The sequence below is a fragment of the Coturnix japonica genome, chromosome 5 (genome assembly GCF_054131305.1).
Source record: "Coturnix japonica strain WE chromosome 5, WE-NBRP24, whole genome shotgun sequence".
NCBI lineage: Eukaryota > Metazoa > Chordata > Aves > Galliformes > Phasianidae > Coturnix > Coturnix japonica.
Window position 1 is genome coordinate 12,673,008 of NC_140667.1, and position 17,634 is coordinate 12,690,641.

At 51.7% G+C, this 17,634-nt stretch overlaps 1 protein-coding gene and 1 long non-coding RNA gene across 2 annotated transcripts; one reads left to right on the top strand and one right to left on the bottom strand.

Moving 5' to 3' along the window:
- Positions 1 to 1,870: 1,870 nt before the first annotated feature.
- Positions 1,871 to 16,321, top strand: IGF2 (insulin like growth factor 2). Its single transcript, XM_015863842.3, has 4 exons — positions 1,871 to 2,453; positions 8,011 to 8,173; positions 14,468 to 14,634; positions 15,376 to 16,321. The coding sequence occupies exons 1-4, from the start codon at positions 2,352 to 2,354 to the stop codon at positions 15,616 to 15,618; spliced, it is 675 nt and encodes a 224-aa protein (XP_015719328.2). The 5' UTR covers positions 1,871 to 2,351; the 3' UTR covers positions 15,619 to 16,321.
- On the bottom strand, positions 13,149 to 15,473 carry LOC107314542 (uncharacterized). The gene is made up of 2 exons (XR_001555493.3): positions 15,341 to 15,473; positions 13,149 to 14,662 (listed from the first exon to the last, which is right to left on the bottom strand). It is a non-coding gene; the product is annotated as an uncharacterized LOC107314542 (long non-coding RNA).
- Positions 16,322 to 17,634: the final 1,313 nt, after the last annotated feature.

Sequence of the window (17,634 nt, forward strand, 5' to 3'; positions counted from 1 at the left end):
TTAACCCCCTCCAAGCTTTCTTTTGTCTCCTTTCAGGAGGTCCTTGCGCTGGGCTGGGGGAAGGGAAGGGAGCGGACTCCTTCAGCTATTAACAGGAGCTTACAGCCCCCTGCCAAGGCTGAGTCCTTCCCTTTGATGGAGTTTTGCTTGCAGCGGGGAGAGGTGCTTGATCTTCCTCAAGGAGATGAGTAGAAAGGGAGGACCCGTGGTACGGATGTTCTAAGTCCTGGGCATTTCAGAGAAACTCCTACAGCCAAAGGTGGGCATCAGTGAAGATGCCTCTTTGTGGAGAAGATGCCAGTGGGACTTCTCAAGAGCCCTTCTCTTCGACAGCCAGACCAATTCTTCACACTAGGAGCTAAGATCTAATGCCCACATTGGAGCACGCTATGCACACAAGTGCTTTCCCAGCATCACGCTCCTCTCCCATGTGTGCTGGCTGCTCACCACGCAACACCAGGGAGTCTGCTGGGCACAATGCACAGTGACACAACCCAGGGGACAGCCTGCAGAAGAGAAGGATGCTGGGCAGGGGAGGACCTCCAAAGCTCAACAGGAAGGGATTGGTCCTACCCAAGCCTTACATTTTCCTCGGCATGTTTATGGCAATTCCAGCTGTTCAGAGAGGCACCGAGTTTTCTGTTCTCAAAAGAAAAAAAAACACCCTACAAACGTGAACATTTAGTTTTAAAAAGAGTTTTCTCAGCAAGTGTTAGTGAGATTTGCTGAGCCCTCACCCCTTCGTGCCACTGCCTACGGTGAGCACCACCTGTGATGTGTAGCCCGCAGCGCAACGCTGGCAGCTCTGCCCCTGCCTGCTGTGGGTGAGTGCATGCTTTGCACTACAACTCGAGCTGCGCATCCCTGCGAGCTGACAGCCACCCATGCGGTTCCTAGGATGTGAATGCTCCGGGACTTTGCTTTTGATGCTGGTGGAAAGCAAGTAGGGTCTTTGCAGCCAACCCCTAGGGCAGCCAATACCCAGCAGGGCAGGTTTTGGGGAGGTGAGCCGTGCACAACGCAGCCTGGTGTGATCGCCGTGCAGCTCTGGTGGTGGAGCGGCGGTTGCAACGGGGGTGAATTCAGATCACACGCTGCTTCATGGCAAAGCCTTGGAAAAGTCCTTTTGGCTTGAAAGCAATTGCTTGCACGAGCTGGTGTGTAGCAGGGGCAGCCCAGAGAGCAGACGCTGCTGTCAGGAGGTGCTGTGGGATGCCAAATCCAAACGTCCCCACGCAGCACGGGCATCCATGCTATCCCTAAAGATGTGTGCAGCCAAAGCGAGGCGTGCATCTGCCAACACAAGGGTGTATAACACGGGGCAGGGCACCGGTGTGAACCTGGAGAGCTGTGCTCCAGCACCCCTGCATGCCCGCAACTGCCACGCAGATGCTGTGGGGCTGGCACAGAGCAGGATGGATGGCACAGCCACCTGTGCCCTCCGTGCGGTCAGAGCGGGACCCAAAAGCAGGGCTGGTACGGACAGATCCCGCTGCTTCCGATCTCCCCACAGCGGTTTCGGTTCCCTGGAGGGTAGGGAGAGACGGCCCAGCACCTCGGGCAGGGGTTGGGGACTTAGCCCCCAGCCGCCCGTCCTCACCTGCCGGGGGAGTCAGAGGATGCGCGGCCCCCAGCCCACCCAGCGGCCGGCAGGGGTGGGCTACAGCCCTCTCCCGGGCGGGGAGAGCCTGCGGCTTGAAACTTCCCGTCGCTCCCCGAGCTGGACTTCGCAGGGTTACGAAGAAGGGAGGGAGAAAGAGGGAGGGATCGCTCTGCAACATTATTGGCTGCGTGGCCGGGCTGGTGCTCACTGGGGAAGTCAGAGCATGCCCATTGGGGGGGTATAAAAGGGGGGCAGCTAGAGCGCCTTGCCCGTCTCCTCGCTCGTGGGGCAGCCAGCCGGGAGCAGCGGGCAGCAGGCAGCCGGCCCCTCCGCCCCAGCCAGGGGACGCAGTCAATAAACACCACAACAACCAAAAAGTGAGAGCCACCCAAGGGGCAGTCAAGGCAGGAGGAGAGAAAGAGGAGGAAAAAAAGGAAAAGGGGGGAAAACCAGGAGGAAAAAAAAAAAAAGAAAGAAAAAAGAGAGAGAGAGAGGAAAAAAGGAGAAAGAAAAAAAAAAAAAAAAAAAAAAAGGAGGGAAAAAAGAAAGAAAGAGAAGGAGAAAGAAAGAAAAAGGAAAGCGCTCGCCTGCTCTCTAGAATAACAAAATACCTGATCGTAACAAAATAACATCCTCCAGACCAAATCAAACAGGGACTTGACATACCAAAAGGCAAAGCGAGGAGAGAGAGCCAGGGAGCGGGGAAGGCGAGCCAGAGCCGCGATCGCTGCCAGGGCCGGACAGCAGCATGGCAAGCGCCGGGGCACACACGGATGAGCGCTGCCGGCAGCCTGCCTTCCTCCCCGGCCCGCCGCCGACAGAAGTTGAGAGCGGCAGCGGCAGCGCCAAGGTAAGCGCCGCGCCGAGCCGTGCCGTGCCGCGCCGGGCCAGCGCCGCGCCGAACCGGGCAGCACCGCGCGGTGCCGCGATGCCGGTACCGAGATGCCGGTGCCGTGCCATGCCGAGCCGATCCGAGCCGCGCCGGCTCCGCCGCCCGCCCGCCCGCCGTCCCCACGCGTGTCACTAGAGGGACCCCGAGAGCCGGCCCGCGCCGCGCTGCCCGCCGCCGACTTGCGAGCCGCGCTGCGGGGGTGCGGGGCAGCCCCGAGGGTGCGCCTGCCCGCGTCCTCCCCGACGCTTGGGTTGTTTTGAGCGCGGCCCCGCGGACGCCGCGCACCTGGAGGGGGGACGACGGCGGCGGGAGCGCTGCGCGCCCTTTGCGCGCCCTTTGCGCGCCCCTTCGCTCGCGGGGGGCGGTCCCGCGTGGGGGGCGGCCGGCAGGAGAGCGCGTGTGCGGGCAGCCGCGATCGTGCGTGGGCTGGGCTGGCCGCGGGGCCGGGGCTATGCGAGGTCGCGGCGCTGCGCGGCCCCCCGGCGCTGCGCTGCGCGATTTTGGAAGCGGGGAGACGGGGCGGCGCGGGGAAGGGACGGGCCGTTCCGCGGCTCCGAAAGCGGGGGAGATCGCTAAACTCTTCCGAAAAACAGCGCGGTGCGTTCGGTCTCGGAGGGATAAAAATACGGAGAGGAAAAACAAGAGAGCGAAGCCAAAATGGAGTGAGAGTTAATGGTTGGCATGGAGCCCTCGACTTTGTGTGATTTTTTTTTATTATTATTATTTTTTCCCTCCCAATTGCTTTTCCCTACAGTAATTGTTTTAAGAGAGCAACTTGGAAGGGTTTTAGCACACCATTGAGCAGTGGGGAATTGGGGCACATGAGGAAACACAGATTCTGCACAACCGTACCAGATGTGGCCATGGTGCGCTGTGACAGTCAGGTTGGGGCGGGCACCTGGAGAGCAGCGCTGCCTTCCACCCTCCCATGGGAAACCCACAATCTCTTCCCAGCTCATCTTGGGAGGGCCCAGGCCTGGCTTTCTTTGTTTTTATTTGTTGTCAGTTTGCGTGTGCGGTTTCTTCTTTCGCTCCGCAGGGCTCAGCGTGTTGGGTTGGTTTCTCCTCCTCCTAGCGTGATTTACAGCGGAGCTTAGGAGCCTGGGTCATGGGTTTTGTAGGGGTGACTTTGTGCTAAGGACATCTGGAGGAATAAAACTGACTGACACTTCTGATTTGAGCTCTGCTGAACTGTTTTGGACCCAACTTGACAATTTCGGTGGGGGTGAACGGGTCAGAGCTGTAAATCTCGCTTGGCGGTGTCAACACCCACACAAGTTCACTCAGCCTTTCAAAGGGGCTATCCCAGCTCCTGTGAAAATTCATTAAGGGATAAAAGATTTGACACCGCGGGTCCCCTCCCACCGCCGCATGAAATTGGAGAGCCCAAAGACGGCTGCGTGTGTGTCCCGGGGCCCTTTCTGACAGGTGATCCTTTTTGCAGCCTGCCCATGGAGCTGCTGCTTTGACCGAGACACTCAGAGGTGTTGGTGCGTGGCTTTCCATTGATTCCTATAGGCTTTGGAGCTGGCCTCGCAAGGAAAAGCACTTCTGTACATCTTTTCTTTTTTAAAATAAAGCAAACACAGCAGGTGAGGTCTTATTTTTAGAGGAACTGAGGCGCTGGTGCAGCTCCAGAATCGCATACGAGTGCTGGAAGTGGCCCACCCTATCCCGCCTGTGTCCCGGAGCTGACCTCCCGCTCCTCTCCGGCTTGGCTCTGCTTTTTGAGGCTGTTGGGGCAGGGAGAAGTAGAATGAGGGGATCAGGAGGGATAGGGGAAGGAATCTGTGTGGGGGCCATGGTGTGGCTCCGAAAGGGTTAAGTTGTCTGTGCCAAGACATAAAGCAAGTTCAACGTGTTGTGGGAATATCAGTTGCCAGTAAACTCCAGTCACCACAATTTCTGATTTAACAGCTTAACTTGCTGTTAACTTTCCCTGATACGCTCCAGGTTTTCGACGTGGAGGCAGAAAGGAGAGAAGAACAATAAAGAAAGAAGTTAAGTGAGGCTACTAAAATGGACTTAAATCCCTTCCCCGGGTCCTGCCAGCTGTCTTTAGAAGAGTTAAGCAAGATTGCATTTCCTTTTTTTCATGCCATAAATCAAACGTTTCTGGGCCGCATACCAACATTTGTGCAATACTCCCCAGCGGGGTGAGTAAATGGTACTGAATACCCCATTCACCTTTCAGAGCCTGATTTTTCTGCAGCTCTGGCAGTGCTGCCTATGGGGCACGGGCACAGAAAGGTGACCCCCAGCACGGGGCTGCTGATGGGGACAAGTCAAGAAGACAAAAAAGCAATGGCTAAAAATAGAGGCGGCATTGCCAACCTCAGCCATATAAGTGTCATACGAGCCAGGTGCCAAGAATGGTGAGTTGTGTGGGGTTTTTCAATTTATTATTTATTTTTTCAATCCCAGTGATAAAAGCTGAGCAGCAAAACCCTCTAGCCTAGGCGGGTTTTATCTGCCCCAGTGGTTGAAAATTTTGCCTCTTTCAAGCTGCGATTATACCCTTTCTCCTTTAGAAAGAAGCTTTTGCAGCCTGGGGGCTCTAGGCATAAGGATTTGGGAAACCTCAGGTGCACGTGGCTCAGGCAGCAAGAGGGACCTGGGATGCTCCAGACCAAGACACAGCACATGGGCTCCTCTGCATTGGGTACCATGGGCAGCTCCTCCACCCCATCTGCCCCAGCTGCTTTCTGCCTGCCAAGGCACCTCCCTCTCCATGCTGGCCCTTGCTCTTTGGCTCTTGAGGGCATCACTGTGCCTGTGGGCAGAGCTGGGGGCCCTGGTGTGACATGATGATAGTAGATGTGTGCCCACTTCTTGCCCTTAGAGAGCTGTGCCCTAATCCAGCTAAGCACTCTGCTCTCTGAGGGACATCTATGCCATGCATCACATCCCCCTATCCACTCACAGCAGTAAGATAATCCATCTCACATTTGTAGGCAAAACCTGTATGGCCCTGTGCACACACTTCAGTATGCGAGGGATGCTGTGTCTCCAGCTGCATGCTAGGATGGAGATGCTCTGGGTGTTGCTTCCTGTACAAACGTTGGGTATCTTCTGCAGCAGAAAGACGTCCAATCTTCCTGCTTTTTTGGAAGGGCAATGGAAGATAAGATGCAAAATGTTGCTTTTCTCCCCACCCTGAACACACCATTGGGTTTAGACTGAAAACTTTTTGCCATTTTAGATGCTCCACAAAGAGCAAGATATTTTATTTTTAATTTTTGCTGTCCAAGTTCTGCAGACTGGGCCATCTGTCAATTCCCTCCTACATTGTTCTGTTCATATTAAATTGTAACGAAGGCCAGACTGAAGAAGGAATTAGGTCAGACAGGAGGTTCAGTATCCGTTTTTTGGGAGATGTTGCCCAAGAGAGAGGCACCATGGTTTGTTTGGCTCAGCTCAAGCCTGGATGCGAGAGATGCCTGAACCTTCCTCTGAGATTTGGCAACTGGGCCTTTTGAGCACACTGTGGCCTCTTGGCTTCTGATTCCCCAGCAGCTGGACCACAGTTGACTCTCCAGCAGATAGCACAGCAAAGTAAATCCTTCAGGCAGCTTCAGGCAGGAGGGCAGTTCCACTGCAGATCTGCTTTGGACTCACTCCCATCACACTGGTGCTGCTCCAAGGGAAGCCTCTCCATAGCTGTGCCACCACCGGTGTGACCTGTCTGTCACAGGGCTGCAGAGAGGTGCCCAAACACAAAGTGGGTGTATCACTGCGTGTCCAGGGCAGTTTCCTGGTCCCAGATGCGCCACTGTGGACAAGGGGAGGAACAGGAGCCTGCTGTCCTGGTTGAAATTGTATGCAGAGATGCATGACATTCCTCTGTGCACTTACTGAGGGATGGCAGTCAGTATGACTGATTCAACTTACAAGGATGAAACTTGGATCTATGTAGCATCTCTTTTAGCATTGCAGGGACCTTAACCTTCAGGAAAACTCCAACACCACACTGTTCCCATTACCCGTTGCATGGGAGAGGCTTTGCAATAAATATGAAGGCTCAAAAGGCTTTGACTCCTGATGCTGGACAGAGCATAAGCCATCGGGATGGAAGATGTATACGCATGAAAAGCTCAGAGGTCTTCACACTCATGCCCCAAGGGGGCTGTGGAGGCACAGCACCGAGTACCCAATAGTTGAACTGAGAAGGAAGGGCTTATGCCGATTCTCCTTTAGTGTGGTGTCAGCACTGGGTCCATCACTATCCTCATGGCTTCGTCCCACATAGATAGCAAGAGGGTGGCTTCTTGGTTGGCATTTAAGGCTTGGGCAACCAGTAAGAGCAGAAGGCGGGCAAGGCTTGCACCTGCAGCACAAGTTTTGCAGTAGTTAGTGTTTTGCAAAGGAGCAGAACATATCGGGTCTCCTTGGCATCAGATATCACCCTGCTTACAAAAAGCTTGAGCTAGGGGGTGCTGGGGCCAAAGCAGTCTTGCTGCAGATGATGCACCCTAATGAATCCTCACCATAGCAGGGGCATTACTAGAAAGGGGAAGGAGATGAGGTAGTGGAGTCCAGGCACATCCCTGCAGTGCCTAGCTGGGGGGCAGGGAGTAGTTTGAGCATCACACATACATTAAAATAAAGGAAAAAGAGAGACAGAAAAAGAACAAAACCAGCATGGGATAACCACAGGCTTTTTGGGAGGGGACTGTGTTGCTGATGCTGCCATGACTCAAGCAGTGCAGTTGGTGCTGTGATGACAGTCTCCACTACTTTGGAGAGCTTAAGACTTGGGACCATGGCTTCATTTTGACACTACTGGAGTTCTGTGCTCATAGCATTTGGTGGCAAGGGTGGCTTTATTGCTGGCAGGGCCGCAGCAGGGCCCCAGGGGAGCTGGGCTAATTTCCTGGCTGTGCTGCAGACTTCCCCTGTGACCTTGGGTGAGTCATTTAATCTATCCCAGGCTTCGGCTCCATCTCTGAGCATCCCGTGGGGGTGAGGTAATATTCATTAACTGATATTATTCTCGAGTTGCTCAGATGCTATGGTGATGAAAATGGGAGGTGAAACCCAGGGCCTTGGCTGAGCATCAGTGAGGAGAGGGGATGCTCTGCTTGAGTTTTAGCAGCCGGTATGGGTGAATGCAGTTCTGATACAACTCCCCTCTTAGTTTTTTGCTGTCCTCTTGGCCACTGTGGTTATCTGGCTGTATAAATGCAGTGATGCTCATCGCTGAGGGAGAGCATGCAGATGTTGCATCATGCAGTGCTGTGGCAGCATCCTCACGCTGATACCCCAATGGACCACTCTACTTCTATGGTGTGTCTCTCCGGTTCCGATCCTCACCAGTAAACACAGCTTGTGCAATCAGCCCTGTGGTTGCCTGAGTAGTGCCTTCTGTATGCATGGGGAGAAGGCCACTATTTTCCCAGCCAAAGCCAGCTTTCACCAAAAGCAGGCAGAAAATTCATTCATTTTAGCTTTGGTGAAGCATGTGCTCAGGTAGGACATGCCAGCCTTCCATCTAACACATGGCTTCTTTCCCCAGGTGCAGAGGATGTGTGCAGCCAGGCAGATGCTGTTGCTACTGCTGGCCTTCCTGGCCTACGCTTTGGATTCAGCTGCGGCGTACGGCACGGCAGAGACCCTCTGTGGTGGGGAGCTGGTGGACACGTTGCAGTTCGTCTGCGGGGACAGGGGCTTCTACTTCAGTAAGTAGTATGTACTTACAGGATGCTCAGTACCCACCTCATGCTATGCCAAGATGATGCATGTGGAATCGGGTTGGGTTGGAAAGGATGAGTTCTCCACCCCAGTGCTTTTTAAGGAGATATTGTGCATGGTGAGAAGAGGAGCGAGAAGAGTGATGAGCTGAGGGATAGTCCAATGGGAAAGCTAGCTCCTGTGTTCCATGCTCAGATATGGCTGAGCATTGGTGATAAGAGAGGTTGGTTCACTGCTGATGTGGGTAGGTCTTCAAAATAATGAGGATCCCCGCTGAGCTGGGATTCTGGCTTGCTTTTAAAACCAGGCATGCTCTGCTTGGATACATCCACTAGTTTTGAGCTGCTCCCACCTCTCTCCCAGGTGGCCTTCTTGCTGTCATCACTGATGTCTGACCTTCTAAACAGCATAGCCAATGCCAAATCTGCAGTGTTGCTGTTGTCCAGAGAGTGCAGGGGTCTTCAGGGGTGTTGCCTGGAACGTGCTTTCCTTGAGTGTGTTTTTGAGGCTTGGACCACAGGTATTAGCAGCGCAGGAGCTCAACTAGTAGATGAGGAGGAATTAGGTGATGGATGTTTATAATACATGAGCAGATGAGGATGCCTTAGGTGTGATGCCTTCTGGTAATGTTATAGTTTTCTCCTTGCATGGGAGAGGCAAGAGCCCATGTCCTGCAACCCACTGTTGACTGAACTCCATGATATACTACAGGATAGATGCAAGGCAAAGCAGCAGGGAAAACAATGCAAGTAGCAGCTGCACCTGACATCATCATTGCCTCTGCTTTGGAGAAACTTACATTACAATAATATATAATCACTCTTGAGTAATGTAGTGAGTTGCTTTTTATATAGTGATCTTGAGAGCCATACTCCCTCTATTACCAATCTAGCATTTACAGGGAGCAAGATGCCACCAGCTTTGATAAAGACCCTTGTAACACAATGGAAAGAGCAGCAATGACAGCAGAATAGTAAGGTCCCAGGCTGCAGCAAGTAAGAACTCACTCAAATGCAACAGACATAGACATTGAAACAAAAGAAAGAATCTGCTTACCTTCAGAGAGACTCAGGTAAGAAGGGATCTCCAGCAAGATCCTCTTACCTCCACTGCCAACCCTTAAATGAGGTCTGAGAAGGGGTGGATCCTGGCTTCATCACTTCTAGTCACTCAGGTACATTACATGCACCTGAGCTCCCCTGGGTTGGCTGTGCCTTCCCACCAGGTGTTCCATCATTGCTTCTTGGCATGACTTCACATTTCCAATACAACCATATACCTAACCAGGCTGGACTGCAGTTGGCTGAAGGTTACTCCGTCCATAGGCTGTGCAGGGACAGGCTGAATGGTTCAGCTACCACTGGGTTTCGGCCTGTCACTTCCCACAGGTGGTGGCATTGCAGGTGGCTTTCCTTCTAGCCAGGCCCTGCAGGTGATGGTTTTGTTCTGGTGATGTAATGTTTCTGGGAACACCGTTCCTTTATCTCTGAGCCCAGCTAGGGGTTTGCACTATAACTGTCCTTCCTCTCCTCATCACCCACTTTTCTCCTACTACTAAGCCACAATTGGGTGAGGGGACTGGGTTTCACCTTCCATATCCATGGCAAGCTCCCATCCCACTCTCTCTATAGAGGTGCTCCCTCTTCCTCTCTCTATAGAGGAGTATCCACCTCCCTCCCCCTTGCTTCTCTTCTTTCCTCCCCCTCTCTGGGGATGAAAGGGAATGGGGCTTTTGTTTTACAGACAAACTGACCTCCTTTCACCTCGAATAACCCATCCTCTCAGTCCAAAATAAAAACACTTTTGAAGGCAGAAACATAGCTTTGCGCCAAGTGACCAGTCTGGTGCTCACAAAGGGATTCTTGCTCTTCTTTTTTCACCTGCCTCCTTCCTTCTTCTTGTTAAATGTTTCTGGAGAACTCAAGCACTGGGGGATGAAGGAGACCCCCCAGTCCCATATTTTCATCTCTTCAGCATCCGTCAAGGCTGCAGTGAATGTACATTTGTCACCAGCTCTACTCGATGATAGTCTTGGTCATCCCCAGCCCACCTCTTTCTTCCCTCTAGCTCCATCAGTTGGTCTAGTGAAGACATTAATTCTTTTGCCCATATTAATCTTCATTCCTGACCTCTCCTAGCAAATGTCATCCCCACTACATAGACTCTATAAGGGCATATTTATGTTTCACAGTCCTGGTTTATGTCTTTAAAACTGAGGTTGGGATTGTCCTGACCAATTCTCTATTTGCTGCTGGCATGAGAAGTGCAACCTGAGGACAAACCTGTGCCAACAGTGTGTTTCATACATGTGGTAGATGTCTTTGATGGCCTTGTCTCACAAGTATAGGTGGCTCTGCATGCTGGAAAGGGCTTGCTTCAAGCAGCTGCTTGGTAATCCTGAGAAAAGTGGAAATAGCATGCAAATCTGCTGCTGATTTTCTGCTGCAGCAGTGATTTAAGCTAAGGTGTAGTTTCCCTATCCCAAGATGCAGCAGTTTGCATTTGGATGCAGTGTGTCTGCAGTGTTTTGCACCCCTGGTATTCCAGGGTGAGGAAGTACACAGCGTAGCCTGAGGAGGGTGCACCCTGATGATGGAGATGCCTGTCTGTCCATTAGCACAGAGCATGAACCCAGCTGCCAGATGCCCTTGAAAATAACATGAGGGCTGATGCTTGGGGCTCAGGATGTTGAAACTGCCTACCAGATCCCATAATGTTGAGTGTTTCAGCACTATTGGCACCCCACTGTAAGGCTTTTACTACTTAGACCTTTAAGTCTTGAGGTAGCTGTTTTATGTGACTTGTTTGTGAAAGAGACAACACTTTGCATGGCACACCCTTGGGGATGAGTGCCACTGGTCCCATGGCAAGCCCTTGCCACATTCCCGGTTGCACCTGAGACCCATGGCCACCAAGCACCGGGTCTGCAAAGGAACAGCTCCAAGGAGGCTGGAGCCCTCAGCTGCAGGCACTGCGTTGCTCTCCCTTTTCTGCAGCAATCCCTGTGGATGTCTCAAAAGGCTTGCAGGTGCCGGCAAGGTGATTTTGACCTATGGCACAGCCATGGGGATGGATGCTGAGCATGGAAAAAAAGAAATAGGGGAAAAAAAAAAAAAAAAAAAGATAAAAAAAGGGCAAGAGGAAGTCTCTGCGGCAAATCTGTTGTCATGCACCATCGGCAGTGAAGGGAGAAGGGGCTGTGGGGGGAGAGGCGTCCGACTTCTCTGTAAACAACAGCTCCTGTTTCCTCCTTTCCAACAGCTGATAAGAATTTAGCTCTTTGCGGCTGCTTATGCTGACGGGGCACATTCTTGCGTGCCGCCGCTCCTCCGAATAATACTAGGAAAAAGCAGGGGGGAAAGCGCAGTGCCGGGGCTAGGGGAGGGCCAGGCTGGGGGCACTGGGACGGGGACGGCACTGCACAAAGGCCCCCTTGTTGCTCCCGACATTCCTGCGTCAGGGGTGTGGGGACTGTTTGCACCCAAAGTCCCCTTCCACACGGCTTGCCGCCTGATGGACCGGAGGAGAGGGGAACAGAAGGTGAGGACATGCCTTGGTACCACTACCCAGGGACCCTCCTATCCCACTGGGTGCCCCCACCCCTGGGGTGTCACAGGAGCACTGCCAGGATGCTCAGCAAGTCCCATCAGGATGCTTGACCATCCCTATTGGAGTGCTCACCAATTCCCACCAGGATGCTCGGTGCCTCCTTCAGGATAGTGTGATGCCAAAGGGCACCAGCAGGCAGAGATTTTTGGTGGAGCAGTTTTTCAAGGAGCACATCTGCTTCCCAAGCCCCCTGAGAAGGCCAGGAGGAAGCACGATGTCTTAGGGGAAGGCAGTAATTGCAGAAATGGGAAGTGGATGGGGAGCGGAGGAGGAGAAATGCTTCACCCTCTGCTTTGCCGTGTCCTGGCTTTGGCAGTGATGCTCAAGTGAGATGCTGCTGGTGGGTGAAAGCCAAGGAATTCAACCTTTAGTCAGTGCGTAAATTGTGCTATGGAACAAAACTCTTTCCCCAATCCAGGTCAGCAGCAATATCACTGTTAACTAGAAATATGCTGGCATCTTTTCCCCTGGGTTATTATCTCCAGGTGCTTTCTGAGGCCAAATCCCTGTTTGTTATGTTTGCCTAGTTTTTTCCTCTGCAGCAGCGTTCCCATAGAGGATGGGGTTGGCATTTGGCTCGATGGGTACGGACTATTATGTAATGGGAGATGTGCCCCCCCAAGCCCTTGCAGGGATGCTGGCAGCAGTGCCAGCAAGGGGAATGGCATGTAGGAACTTTATGCAACAGAGCAAGGGCAATGCTGAAGGGCAAGGGACATGTCCATGGGTAGGCAAAACAAGGGGTGCCGATAGCCCAGGGCTGGTTCTCCCAAACAGTGCCCTTGGTGTGGGGTGGTTGCATTGGTTTTGATTCATATGTATCATATACATACAGCATATATATAGATTCATCAAATTATTTGAGCTGGAAGGGACCTGTAAGAGTCCCTGCAATGACATCTACGGTGGGCATACGTGTGTGAAGAATACATGCACATGGCCTTGGGTTGTCTACCTTCCCCCCTCTCTTCTAGACACTGCCACCCAGATTGCCTGCCCTGGAGTCACGTGTATGGCAGTGGGCACCCAACTCATCCACCTGCACTGCAAGGGATGGCCCAACCTAGCATGCTAGCTGGCAATGAGCATTTTAAAGATAGAAAAACAGAAGCACTCCCAGCAGTGCTTCCATCATTGAGCCTTTGCTGAGATGGAACCATCCTTCTCACCTTCCTATGTAGCTGGCTAAAGGTTGCATCTGAAAGTTTTCCAGAGAAGTAGTAAAAATAAAGAGTTAAAAATAAAATAAAATGAAAAAAGAAAAAGGAGAGATAATTGCCAAAATGAGAAGTGGAATGGGGAAGAATGTGGAAAATCAAGCATTTAAATGACTGCCAAGGGTGGGCTGCACGGTATGAGTCAGTTGCTTTATTGCGATGCACCCGATACTGCGTTTGCTTTCGTGACCTCAGTACAGGGTGGTGATGCTCCAAAGCAGAGCAGAGGGCTCACTGCAAATGGAGCGAGGGCTGAATTTGACAGATAGCAGGTGCTGTGCTGCCAGGGGCTTTGCTTTTGCAGAGTTTGTGTTGAGGTAAGGTCATGGTGTGTTTTGCATGCTGGTGCTATACACATAGGGCTGTACTGAATGTGTGCTTGCATTGCACACGTAGAATATGTTTTGGCTTTGCATCTTGTCCTGGGGCACTTTGGGTGGCCATCCAGATGGAGTTCCCCATGAGGAAATCAGTCAACACCTTGCAAGCCAAAGCCTGAAGTCTTGAGTGCCTTCATGTGGAGCACATGGAGGGATCATGGGTTGTACACAGGGTCAAGGAAGCATTCCCCCAGCTGGGCTGTGGTTCCTGGGTCTCGTTTGCAACTCCACTGATCCTGGCTTCTGCTCCAGTGTGGGCACTGGTCCTCTCCACTTCAGCCCTTTGCCTTGGCACAGTGTATGAAGGTCCAGAGAAAACTGTCTGGTTTGGGACCGTTATACATTTTGGAAGTTGCTGTTCCCAACTACATTTGTTTTGAACCCAAAATCCAAATTTACCTATTGATTTTCTTTCAAGAGGGAAAGGAACAAAATGAAGCTGATCTGAGCCTTCCTTCTGGAGTGTTTTGGCTGTACTTAAATACTGACATGAGATGCGCTTGGTTGTTGCTGCACTGGACACTGGTTTTTGCATCCTTCTTCAGGAAGAAACAGGAGAGGAACCCTTATTAAAAGATTAAGTTTAATAGCTATTCTTGGCATGCCGTCATGGGCCTGTATTCTTTCTGCAGCTGTCTACAAGCTATCCCATCTGGTAAAATTTAGCGGCGTTGGTTCGCTTCACCTGCCCAAGCGTCAACACGGCAGAGGGAGGTTGGCAGCCGCAGTGCCGCGCTGCTTCTTTCTAATAAAACTCTCTTGCCAGGATCAACATCACAGACATTTGTGGTAATCGGTGCGGCGTCTGCATCCGGACTGCTGCCCGCTCTGGGCTTGCTAAGGAGCAATAGGAAGGGAGTAAATTACAGCAATAGAAAGTGCCTTTAATTAGTGTCATGCACACACCAGGAACCCCGTCAGCATTGAGAGTGTTTGTCTAGGAAAGTCATCATGGGAAACTCAGGCATTTTGCAGGCATATGTCAAAGGAGATGAGTGCTTTGGGAGCAATGGGTAAAGGGTGACGAAGCTATGGTCTACATTGATGGCTAATGCTCAGGCCTCTGCCCCTACAGGTAGACCAGTGGGACGAAATAACAGGAGGATCAACCGTGGCATTGTGGAGGAGTGCTGCTTTCGGAGCTGTGACCTGGCTCTGCTGGAAACCTACTGTGCCAAGTCCGTCAAGTCAGAGCGTGACCTCTCTGCCACCTCCCTCGTGGGCCTCCCAGCCCTCAACAAGGTAGGGCTGCACTCGGGATGCTAGCTGCCTGAAGCAAGAAAGAGGAGAAAAGGGAGGCCATCAGTGGGGAAGGACTGCTGCTGGCTCTATGATCTGCTGCTTCTGTGGCCAAGGCAGTGTGCAGAGCCTTGAAGTGTTTATAGCTGTTGAGGAATCAAAGAAATTGCAGAAAACAAACTTCTAACCATTGAATCATAGAACAGTTTGAGTTGGAAGGGCCCCCTCGTGATTATCCAGTCCATCCCTCTGCCATGGGCAGGGACAGATCCCCCTCTTAGATCAGGTTGCCCAAAGGCCCATCCAGCATGGTCTTGAATGCCTTCAGAGGGCGGGAACACATTGCTCCTCTGGACAGCCTGTCCCAAGCATCTCACCACCTTGCTGTGGAAAAGCTCCTCCTTATGTGCAGTTTCCTTCAGCATAAAACCATTGCCCCTTGGCCTGTCCCTACAGGCCCTGGTAAAAAGCTTTCCTCCAGCTTTAGCATATACTACAAAGCTGTAGCAAAGTCTCCCTGGAGCCTTTTCCAGGCTCAACAACCTCAACTCTCCCCACCTTTCCCCATAGGAGAGGTGTTCCAGCTTGCTAATAATTCTTGTGGCCCTTCTCTGTCCACGACCTCCTTGTGCTGGGGACTCAATAGAACCTGTAACACAGGCAACCAGCAATGGGTAGAGGAAGCCCCAGGGCGGTGCTGGTATCCCACCTTGTATTGACGCTGTGTTGTTCTCCCTTCCCCAGGAGAGCTTCCAGAAGCCATCTCACGCCAAGTACTCCAAGTACAACGTGTGGCAGAAGAAGAGTTCTCAGCGGCTGCAGCGGGAGGTGCCTGGCATCCTGCGCGCCCGCCGGTACCGGTGGCAGGCAGAGGGGCTGCAAGCAGCTGAGGAAGCCAGGGCGATGCATCGTCCCCTCATCTCCTTGCCCAGCCAGCGGCCCCCGGCGTCGCAGGCATCCCCTGAAGCAACCGGCCCCCAGGAATGAACTGTGACCAGCCGGCTCGATTTATGATCTCCTGGGGAGAGACTGGCGAGACTCGGCCCCCCTGAGCCCCTCCGTCCCCGAGCCGAGGAGCGGGGCGGCAGGCACCATCACGCCGCTCCGGCCCCAACCAAACAACTGACACAAGCAAGGAGGGGATGGCAGCAGCCGTGTGCAGCGTCCTCCTTTTGGGGTGGGGGGGAGGGTTGTTTTGTTTCCCAGGCCTGTTTCGTTTCCCTCGTGCACCCAGTATTTTTCAAGCCTTGTACTTACGAAGGGACCGTTGGGCACTTGAACTTCTTGTTGCCAGGCGCTGTGTGACATCCCCAGTGCCAACACTAGAAGACAAAAGAAAGAGCAAGAGGGAAAAAGGATATGAAGTTAACTTTTAATTTTTTTTGTGTGTTTTTTTTTTTTTTCTCTCAAGAAGAAGAGTCCATTCCATGTCTTTCTTGACAATAAAGTGAAAGCAAAAACAAATGGGGAGAAATGTTGAGGGATGTAACTTTTTTGCCTCATTCCCACCCAACTTCTTTTTTTTTTTCTTCCTTTCTTTTTCATTGGTAACTTTTCTTATTTTTATAACTTTTTTTTTTTTTTTTTTTTTTTTTTGCACCTTTAAAAAGAAAATGTAACTGAGACGAAGTTCCGAGGAGACCCATCTGCATTTTTTGTGTGTGTGCTTAATTACAAGATTCCAAATTGACTTGCACCTTTTTGAAACCATCACTGACGGGAGAAAGAGAGGAAGAGGAGAGAGAGAGAGAGAAGAAAAAGGAAAAGGGGGGGGGAGGGTGAAAAAAAAGAAGTGAGCTGATGCTCACTTTAAATGGGGGAGGCGTCTGCATTGCACATTTGCCACGGATTTAGTTGACTTATATATATAATATATTATATAACTTTTTTGGCAAAAAAGCACTATTTTTATGGGACATTTTGTGTAGTATCTGAAGAGGGATTGTAATGTTTAAAATGTGTTATGGTGCTAAAGTAAGTTGGAAGGGAAAAAACCCAGAAATAGCAAAGGAGGGTGGGGAAGGAAGGACAAGATAGCGAATACTGAACTTGAAATTTTAGCTTTTCGTTTTAGGAAAAGTGTGATAAATGTGTTTCTTTTCTCTTCTGAAATATAGCTTGGTCATGACCATATGAGCTAGTTGGCTGTCACTCATGTACACAGATGCACGCACACACAGAAATACATCTACACGCATTCTTTTTTTTTTTTTTTTTTTTATTTTATTTTTTTAAGGAAAAAAAACAAAAAACAAGATGATTTAGACTAAAAGGGAACTGTTCTAGATACAAACTGTTCTAGATACAAACTGTTCTGAATGGCGAAGGTATTGCCGGTTACAACTCCAGGCCCTGCTTCTGCGTGGACCCTGGTGAAGATCAGCTTCTCCATTTTCTCAACCCCGACGGCTTGCTCGCTGTGCGGAAGTGCCAGCCCCCTGTCCCTCCATCTCCTTTTCCTTCTCTTGCCCCTTGCGTCCTTCTTGCAGAACCCCCTGCCCTCCTCCCCTTGCCCCATGCCCAAGGCTGTGGAGGATGTTCCTTTGGAATGATGTGGACCCTCTCCCCACCATGGGGCAAGCGTCCTCCCCTGGCATAGTGGCCTCCACCAGTGCGATGGCCTCAGTCAGCATGGTGACTTCCATCAGCATGGTGACCTCAGACAATGTGATGGCCTTGGTCAACATGATGGACGCTCTCCGTCACCATGGTGGCTTCCATCAATGTGATTTTCTCCATCAGTGTGATGGCCTCAGTCAGGATGATGGATGGCCTCTGTCAGCATGGATGGCCATCATGAACATGGATGGTCTCTGTCAACATAGACGGCTTCTGTCATCACGGTGGCCTTTGCCAGCCTGGTGACTTCCATCAGTGTGGTGGCCTCCTTCTGCCTGATGGCTGGGATAGGTTCACAGGCGGGGAAAAGGCAAGTCTCTTGCTTGAGGCCCAGGACTCAATGAGCAGATGGGTTGGAGAGGTGGACAGAGGGCTGTAAAATAG